The sequence below is a fragment of the Perissodus microlepis genome, chromosome 2 (assembly GCF_051167445.1).
Source record: "Perissodus microlepis isolate ML-2025 ecotype Zambia chromosome 2, ASM5116744v1, whole genome shotgun sequence".
In the NCBI taxonomy this organism is placed as follows: Eukaryota; Metazoa; Chordata; class Actinopteri; order Cichliformes; family Cichlidae; genus Perissodus; species Perissodus microlepis.
The window spans coordinates 10,871,457-10,881,538 of NC_140462.1; the positions used below are offsets into that span (position 1 = coordinate 10,871,457).

Consider the following 10,082-nt stretch of genomic DNA (forward strand, 5'->3'; position numbering starts at 1 on the left):
AGCTACAAGTACCTGGGAATCCCACAGGCAAATGGGAACCATGGAGAGGCTGCTAGGAAAGCTTCAAATGCAGAGTCAGGCAAGTCCTGAGGTGCCAGCTAAACAGTATAAACAAGGAAGGAGGAAGAGGAGGAACCATCATGGGAGGATAGGCCCCTGCACAGCATGTACCACCGGCAGATAGAGGAGGTGACTGACATCCAGAAATCCTACCAGTGGCTGGATAAAGCTGGACTTAAAGTCAGCACAAAGGATATTGGCAGCACAGGAACAAGCTCTGAGCACAAAATCCACAGAGGCTGGGGTCTATCACACCAGGCAAGGCCCCAGGTGCAGACTGTGTAAAGATGCCCCTGAGCTAATCCAGCACAAAACAGCAGGATGCAAGATGCCGACAGGCAGGGCATACATGGGACGCCATAACCAAGTGGCCAGCATAGTATACAGGAACATCTGTGCCAAGTATGGCCTGGAAGTCGAGAGGGGAGTTTATTTTATTTATTTTTTTTAGAATGAAATCAAAATTTCAAGACAAATTTTAAAATGTTATTTTGAGAAAAAAGTTAAATTTGAATTTAAGTTGAATTTAATCTCAAAATAGTATTTCAAGTTTATTCTCAAATTCGTATGTTGAATTTCTCATTGAAATACTATTTTGGAGAATTAATTGGAAATTTTGAGATTAAAGTCAAAATAGTATCTTGACTTTCATCTTGGATATCCTTTATTGTCATCGTTAATTTTAAGAATTAAGTCAACATTTCTAGATTAATCTTGAAACACTTCTACGAAAATGAAGTTGAAACAGATTCTAATTACTAATCTCCAAGCTTTTCTGCCACCCAGACTCATTTTGGTTTTGAGTGAAATTTCCTTTTAATACACTTAAGATCCATGTACCCTTTGAGTGACTTATGGAAGCTTTATGTGTAGATTTACATAATATCCCCATTCAGCTTTATCTGTAACAGAGTTGACGCTAAATAGCAAAGATATATATGTGGTCAGTTATGCACCTTCCATATTTTATGGGCCTCTTTACTCATAAAAGAACTCAGATTTTATAAAACTGAAAGACTAACCAGTAAAAGTGACCATAAAGAAAGACCAGATTTTGACATATATTTTATGAACAAAGCATTTCTGTCAAAGTAACACAAAAAGGTTATAAAAGTTCCAGCTTACATAATCTATAAAAAAATACAGTGAGGATAATACTTGCATTGCATTTAGATGTGCATTTTTAAATAACAGATTTAGACCATAGAAAAATATCACAATTTGACACAAAACAAGTGTCTCAAAACTTTTTCAGTTTTCACAAAAAGGTTATAAAAGTTCCAGCTTACATACAAAAATATACAGTGAGAGTAATACTTGCATTGCATTTAGATGTGCATCTTTTTTTAATAAAAAAAAAACAAAAAAACATAAAAGCTATTCTTCAAAAAAAATACCCCCAGATCTTCAGTGGGTCCTAAGTTGGAAAGGCTTAATCGCATTTAGTGGACAGGCAAGTCAACACTAACCAAGGCCATGGTGGAAGATCTCAGGCAACAGCCAGGGTCACATGGCGTCAGCAGCAGATATAGACAGGAGCTTCCTAAGGCCTTAAAAACCACCAATATAATCTTCAAATTAGTTCTACAACTAAAAGGTAGCCAGTGAAAGCATGTGAGGACTGGTGTAACATTACTGCTTCTTTTTCTATATATTAAAAGCCTGCAGCAGCATTTTGAAGTCTGAGGATGTTATGATGAATGCTGTAAGAGTTAACAGCATGACAGCAGCCAAATCTTCAAGAAATACAAACACGAATAACCTTTTCTGAGTTGGAATGAGCAGCTTAGAGCAGCTTATTCAGCTTAGACAGATATCTGTCTAAGCTGAATAAAAAAACAACTGCATAACTTTAGACACGTGCAAATCAAAAGAGAAATTGGATTCCAACACAAAAAGTTTGTGCTGGGTGGAGAGGGTGTAAATACAATAAATTCCATTATTCCGTTTCAGAAAAAAAATTGGACATCCAGTTCCTTCCTTCCAGATTGGACATTATATCCTGTTATGACGTCTCGTATATTGAGTTGTTGTGTATTGTCTGCAGAGAAGTGACGATGTCGGACACGTTAGGCCAAGATTTGTCCAAGAGTTAGCACGTAGCTTACAGCAGATGCAAATCAAAGGGGACCCAAAGTGGAACCCTGTGGGACTCCAGAAGAGAGAGGAGCATAAGAAGATAAAACTTTGTCAATCTGTACAGAAGATTACGTGTTTAACGCATACAACATGATCTGAGGGTTGAGGTGAGGTCAAGAAGAATTATTAATATATGTTGTTTTTGTTTTTAAAGTTTTTTAAGGGGGTAGACTGCTGCATGTTTGAAAAAGGAGGAACAAACCACAGATAACAGAGAATAATTTATAATAGTTAAAATATCTCTCAGTTTGAGTGCAAAAAACAACATCTGAACTTAAGCTCTAAAACTCTGAACTAAGAGGAGGTGCAGAGGGAACTGTTACTCCTTCCAGATCAAAGTGTGGTTCCAGGGTTGAGAGGAGGGGGTCTGAGCTGACTGAGGGATGTGGAGTGGAATCCCACCTTCCTGGAAGTGCAACCTGGAGATAGCAGAGAAAAAAAAAGAAAAAGAAAAGAAAGGTACATTAGATCAATGAGCAAAATGAGTCAGCCTTTTTGTGGTTTCTGGGAGTGCATGGGGGAATTCTGTTTGTTTTTGTACCTCAGGCTGAAATGGGTTCACATGCATACTTACTTCATGATATGCCTGTGAAAAGAAAAAATATATATACATCAGTCCACATAGCAAGAAGGATTTTTATAGTGATAACATTTTGTCCTACTTCGGTTTTAAGGGAATTTGCACTTAAAATTTTGGGGCTACAGTTTAATGCTTTCAAGTAAAAAGACAATATAGCTTCGTAATAGATTTTGTGATTTATGCTGTGTTTTTTACCATACCTTCTATTTGTTTCTTTTTAAAGTAACCTAACTCTGAAAATAATTGTAAAATTAACAATCATGATTGTGTGAAAAAACACATTACAAATTGAGCTATTATATGAATTCGGCAGGCAGTTCAGATGAGACAAATGGCGTGTGTGTGCTGTGGAAAAGTAATAGTTTCTTTTGTTTTGTTTTCAAAATATTTGTTTATTTCTTAAAATTTCTTCGTTCCATTAGAATTCCTCGAGCACAGGCTGGGTACAACAGTACAGGCCATAATAAGAAACTTTATTGCTAAAAAGACTGACTGAAAGAACAAACTTCATATTTAGGAACAGAAATAATGATCAAACAAATATAGCAAAAAAGAATCATTAATATCTCAATGTATCTGAGGCTAATGATTCTTTAAGATTCTATAAAATAAGACTAACATAAAGACAAGACACATCATAGCAAACACATGCTATCAGCAGGCCAAAATACAAAGATTACTTGTTTTCAAAACAGTATAAAACTATAAATCAAGCTTTACACCCACCGGTGGCTCAGTCGAGGTACCCGTAGGTTGTTCAGAAACATGAAAATTCATGGGCTGACAGGACCAATATGGAGGAGGTGGTTCACCTGAATAACGTTGACCTGTAGGTTGATCCTGATCCTGTAATTGAAATAAGGAAATTTTATTAAATGTTAAAACAGCTGTTATTAATCTCCACTTGAAAGACTACTTACATGATAATATACATCAGGCTCAGGTGAGCCTTCAGTCTGAGGAGAAGACTTGCAGTTTATTTTACAAGACCAGCAAATGCAGATGATCCCAATGATGGCAACCAAGGCAATAACAGTGAGTAATGTACTCTCTGACATAAATGCTGTAAAAGGACAGACAAAGTTAGGGAATACTGTGTAGAGTGTGTGGGGCTGAGATAGCTCTCACTTATGTTTTTCCACCCATGCCCTACTTTCTCTGATCTGAGAGTCTGTGCGATTCCACAGGATCTTTGGCTGGTCCAGACTGTGAAGGGGAATAAACTCCAGGATTTCAGCCCGTCTAGGGATAGAGTCCTCCCAAGTATAGTAGTAATCCCTCTTGACCTTTTTGGCACATTCTTAAAATGCACATTAAGAAAAAAAAATGGACTTGTATTTAGGAACAGGTAGCTAAACACATACCTATATATATTTTTGATGTAAATATAAAGTACAGCCCAAATTCTCACCCAAGACTTTCAGTTCAACAACATTGTGACGCTGATGGCCACCAGATGACGCCAAATAAATTCCTTTATCTCTTTCTGTCACGTCTGTAAGATAAATTGAGCCAGGAGAGACTCTGAAGCCTGCGTCTGTTGCCTGAAAGATAGACAGCACATATATATTTACACATTACCTCGGGTTAAAACAGGTTCTATTTATTGTCCTCAAAATAGTTTACTACTTTTAAACAGAAGCCTTAAATGTATCATATTCCAGATCTATAATAGTCACATAGAACCTGAAGCTGCTCACCTTCCCATCTTTAATTACAACTTTCACAGATCCCCCATTACTTTGATTGAAGTATATCAGTCCACTATAAGGTAAGGGTAATTAGATGGAAACTGCCACCTGCTGCCATAGCACACCTCCTCAGTTTGTATAGAAGCTGATGAGCCTTTAATAGCCAGTATGCACAAGAAGAAGAGACAGGTTGAGGTAGTGTTAACATATAAGAATAACTCACTAATGATTTTGGAGAGCTGTGTGGCAGAAGAGGAAGAGTAGGGGTGACCCAGAGTAAGAATCCAGTAAAATATTTGCGTCACCTCTTAAAATTTCCCTGTAATAACATAAAAAATAGACAATATCAAAAATACAGTGCTGCAATACTGAAATTTTGTTTAGTTGGGGATAAGGTCAGGAATATATATGTATAAATAAGAAAAGTGCAACAATATTGTAGGTGCGGCTGCCGGTGCGGCTAGCTTTACTGCGACTTCGTATGTGAGGGCTCACTTGACTTGTTTTGTTCTGAGGGTATTTTAATGATGTAAACTTGGACTGACACAAACGACGTGTAACTTTTTGCACACAAAAACAATACTTATAAAACTACATAGCAAAGTTTATGTACTTACAGCAAAATAATAGTAGCAACGTATCCGACTATAACGCTGTGTGCGCGTCTCCACCAATCCGTCCCTGCCCCTGTAGCTCCTGGGTGGAGTATAAACAACCCCCGGGGATGCGAGGTGGGACGCTTCCCAGCAATCACGGGTGGAAACTCCGACGTCATTTCCTTACTCATTAGGAAGAAGGGGTCGGGGAATCTATATATATATTGTAGTGGCAATTCCTTTTGTTTGACAGTGTTGGAGAGTAACGGAATACATGTACCGCCGTTACGTATTTAAAATACAAAATATGAGTAACTGTATTCCGTTACAGTTACCGTTTAAAAAGGTGGTATTCAGAATACAGCTACTCTGTTGAAATAAATGGATTACACTGCGGTACTTTCCTGTTTCATTTTGTCGCGGGTCAGGACTGTTTGGGTTTTGTTTGACAGCTACGTTCTGTTGTTCCAGGCGGCAGCGTTACGGTTGCCATGGTTACAGGGCGACGCTCTCTCTCTCTCTCTGCGACTGTGTGTTTCCTGGGTGAGAGAGCGCCTTTTCGTTGTTGTTGTTGTTGTGCTAAGCTAACAGGCAGAATGCTACAAGCATAGCTCTAAAGAATGTAGCATCATGGGCAGTGTAGTCCGTGTTGCAGGGAGAATGGACTGCCATACACGTTATGGGTCTGTGAGCGCGAGGAGGGAGAAAAAGGGGAGTGGAAAGGTACGAGTTGTCATCGAGCAAAAACGGGAGCTGGAAGCATGTAAATATAATAATAACCACTGTAGCCAAGAAGAGAGCCTGACGAGCCCAGCTGTAAGTAAGCTATTAAGACTCGACTGTACACTGTGTTCGTGTTTTCCTCCGAAAACAATAAGTTCCGTTGCAGCAGTCTTTCAACGCCTCTCTCTGTCTCTCGCAAGAAAAGTTGACCCACACAACAAAGTAAAGCTATTTTTCGGCTACGAGCCGACAGGGACCCCGCCGTATTAGTCAGAGGTCCCTTTACTACAGTTCGGAGTCGCGGACCTTCAGTAATAGTAATAAATCACACAGCAATAGTACATTCACGTTGTTGTAAAAAGCATGATAATATATTAAGTATTCCAAAGTATTCAGAATACGTTACTGTCATTGAGTAACGTAACGGAATACGTTACAGAATACATTTTGGGGCATGTATTCTGTATTCTGTAATGGAATACATTTTAAAAGTAACCTTCCCAACACTGTTGTTTGACAAACCAAACATCCCACAATTAAAAGTCCACAAGCCACTGCTGCACTGAGATACTATTTCGTACGCAGGCAAAAGAAGTCCACTGTCCAAACTTGAAAGTTGCGTTTTTATGGTTTATTTATCCAGTTTGGCAAGCAATAACAAGATCCATTTTTTGTTACTTCCTGCTGCTTCTCCTGCTCTGGTAAAAAACCATAGGCCCACCCCAGTGCATGCTGGTCCTATACCAGTCTCTTTATTTATAGAAACAAAATGGCCCTACAGCTCTTACTGACTAATTTAACAAAGTAACATCAAACAAACATTGAAACAAAATATTAACCGACAAATAAACTTGTAAATAAATCCCAAAATATAAGTAAACTAACAACAAACTTTAACTAATTTCAAAATAATAAAAAATAAGAACAAATAGCTTCAACACTCCTGCCCCTAATTATGCATACAATCACAATTACTTTAAAGTCCCAAAAGGAGGAGCTATTCCCTTAAGCAGGTCCTTAATCTTTGTTAATGATCTTCTTCACGATGAGGCTTCCAGTAGCAAAATAAGTTTTGTCACTGGCCTTTCCAAAACACTGGTCTTTGTTTGTAGTCTCACAGAACGCACCAAGCCTTTTGCACCCTGGTTTACACTTAAGACTTTTGCCATCATCCTCGATCCTTTTGGAGCTGTAGCGTCTGCAATTAAAACAACATCTCCAGGTATAAGACATCTTTTAGTCCTCATCCATTTTTGTCTTTCTTGCATCAGAGGTAGGTACTCAGAAAGCCATCTCTTCCAGAACAACTCTGCCATGTACTGTACCGGTTTCCACCTTTTCCTGACATGCAGATCACTTGGATCAAACAGTCCTGGTGGTAAAACTGGTTTATTTTTCAGCAACAACAAGTGATTGGGTGTCAGTGCTTCAAGATCATTTGAGTCATCTGAAACGCTAGTAATGGGTCTGTCGTTCAATACAGCTTCAACCTCACAGAAGACTGTTTGGAGTCCTTCATCATCCAAAACTTGCTCTTTGAGAACTGAGGCTAAGATACTCTTTATTGAACGAATGAGGCGCTCCCACACACCGCCTTGGTGAGAAGCTGCTGGGATGTTAAAGTTCCATTTCATGCCATCCTGAACAAAAGCCTTTTGAATTTTAGCATGGTCCAGCTCAGTCAAACTTTCTTTCAACTCTCGATTCCTGTGCTCTTCCTGCATGTCCCAACCTTTGATGGATATGGCGTAAAATCAGTGTTGACACATGCATATCTTTTGTCAAAATTGCAGGATGCTTTACTTCCATAGGCATGGCTGCTTTATTCAATCGGCCACCCACTCTGAGGATTCCTGCATCCAACACTGGATCAAGTTTGTAAAGACAACTTCCCTTGGAGACTCCTTTGAGGCCATTGCTGATTAAAGCCATTTCAGTTTTAAATTTCTGTTGTTGTGCATATTGAATAATAGCTTGTTCTGCCTTTGCTAAATCTTCTGAAGTCAGATTTCCTTTCTTCAAAGTGGTCCTAAATCTTTCCATTCTTATCTCCACTTCTTTCTGACTTTCCAGATCATTCTTATTCAAACCTGCAGCAAGCAACTCTGTCCTCTTCTGCGGCAGCAACACCAAAGCCTCTTTCAGCTTTAAAAGCCAGGCTACAGAGATTTTAAGTTTTGCCCAAGACGAGAAGTAATGGATAAGATAGTTGGTAGGATTTTGTAATTCCTTCACAATGACATTCATTGTCAGGTCCTTTTTGACCTCTGGGTCATCTGCAGAAATTACACTGTACTCCACATCCAGTTTAGGCCATTCCTTTTCTGACTTATAGAGAAATTCTGGCCCTTTTATCCATCTTCTACATGTGAGGAAATCCCCAGCACTCATGCCTCTGGATGCATCATCTGCAGGATTCTCCTTGGAAGAAACATATCTCCACTGATTCACATCTGTTGCTTCTCGAATGACAGCAATTCTGTTTGCAACAAAAGTATTAAATCTTCTGGTTTCATTGGAGATGTATTTCAGTACTGTTGTACTATCAGTCCAAAAAACTGATTTTTCCAACCTTACCTGCAGCTCTTTTTGCAGAAGCATATTCACTCGAACTGCAAGAACTGCAGCCGTCAATTCCAGCCTGGGAATTGTAGTTTGCTTGAGAGGAGCAACTCTAGCCTTTCCCAGGATAAAAGCAACATGCGTGATGTTATTCTTTTCCAACTTTAAATATGACACTGTTCCATAACCATCTTGACTTGCATCAGAAAAATGATGAAGTTGTGCCTTATCTGGTCTTCCAAAGCAACTTGGTTTAAAGCAACGTTCCACTTTGAACTTTGAAATCAGCTGGAGATCCTCCAGCCAATCACGCCACTGCTGGGAAAGAGAGTGGGGAATAACTTCATCCCACTTCAAATTTTGTCGGCAAAGCTCTTGTAGCAACAGTTTAGCTGGCAGGCTGAAGGGAGACAAGATTCCCAAAGGATCATACAGTGAGCTGACCACAGACAAAATGCCCCTTCTGGTTGTTGGACGGTCCTGCAGGGAGGTTCTGAACCGGAACTTGTCTGTTTCTATGCACCACTGTAAACCCAGTGCTCTCTCAACTGGAAGTTGATCTGCGTCCAAATCCAGAGCCTTAATTTCATTTGCTCTCCTTTCCTCTGGGATTGACATGAGCACTGTGCGACTGTTGCTGATCCATTTTGAAAGCTTAAATCCTCCTTTAGCACAGATATCTGTCGGCCTCTTCACCATGTGCACTGCCTCCTCTTCTGAAGCAACAGATTTCAAACAATCATCCACATAAAAGTTTCTTTTGTCTGTATCAACCACTTCAGCTGGAAACTGTTGTGCATTATCATCTGCAGTTCTCTGTAGAGCATAATTTGCACAGCTTGGCGAAGATACTGCTCCAAACAAATGCACTTTCATCCTGTATTCCTGCGCCAACCTTGTAGTGTCGCCATGTTGCCACCACAGGAAACGGAGAAAGTTGACGTGTTTTTCTGAGACTTGAACTTGGTGAAACATGGAATCAATGTCTGCCATTAATGCAACAGGCTCTTGTCTAAATCTGATCAGAACTCCAACCAGCGAGCTTGTGAGATCAGGTCCCTGTAGAAGCTGGCTGTTCAATGATGCTCCTTTATAAGTTGTTCCACAGTCAAATACAACTCTTAACTTGCCCTTTGTGGGATGATACACTCCGTGATGAGGGATGTACCACACCTTTCCATCATCTTTGTGCAACTCATCTGCACACACAAGCTCGGCATATCCTTGTTCAAGCATGTTGTTTACACATTCAGTGTATTCAGCCTTATAATGAGCATCCTTTTCAAATCTCCGTCTGAGACTCTGGAGACGCTGCTCTGCGACACAGAGGTTATTTGGCAAGCTGGGACCTTCTCTCCTGAAAGGCAAATCAATGTGATAATGATTTCCAATAAGTTTTATTGAACTATTAACAATATCCATGAAACACATATCCTCTCTGGACATTTCAGTCTGCTCCTCTGAGGAGCTTTCATTAAAATCACGATTGTACTGTTTAATCAACATTTCTTCAAGACGCTCAACAGAAATCCTATTGGCTGTTACAGCAGTGCAGTTGTTTTTATTTCCACTGTTACTTCCAGTGCGCAGGGGACCATTTATGACCCAGCCAACTTTTGTTTTTACAGCATAAGGTCCACCCTCCACACTGTTTATCACCTTCCATGGCTCTAAAACATTGGAAGCATCAGTGCCTATCAGTAGCTCCACCTCTGCATCAATGTTGTGAAG

At 39.7% G+C, this 10,082-nt stretch overlaps 1 protein-coding gene across 1 annotated transcript; it reads right to left on the reverse strand.

Annotated features, from left to right (window-relative positions):
* Positions 1-1,020: 1,020 nt before the first annotated feature.
* On the reverse strand, positions 1,021-9,262 carry LOC146392334 (uncharacterized). The gene is made up of 8 exons (XM_084948382.1): positions 9,247-9,262; positions 8,796-9,067; positions 4,191-4,323; positions 3,933-4,079; positions 3,700-3,842; positions 3,506-3,625; positions 2,741-2,785; positions 1,021-2,618 (listed from the first exon to the last, which is right to left on the reverse strand). Exons 1-8 carry the CDS (start codon positions 9,260-9,262, stop codon positions 2,481-2,483), a joined length of 1,014 nt encoding a protein of 337 aa, XP_084804508.1. The 3' UTR covers positions 1,021-2,480.
* Positions 9,263-10,082: the final 820 nt, after the last annotated feature.

Excerpts from the sequence above, each read along its gene's own strand:
- LOC146392334 (XM_084948382.1), bottom strand. Across the intron at positions 4,080-4,190 it reads TGTTGAACTGAAAGTCTTGG|AATGTGCCAAAAAGGTCAAG; the intron begins GTGAGAATTTGG and ends GTGCATTTTAAG. Across the intron at positions 3,843-3,932 it reads AGACTCTCAGATCAGAGAAA|CATTTATGTCAGAGAGTACA; the intron begins GTAGGGCATGGG and ends GTCCTTTTACAG.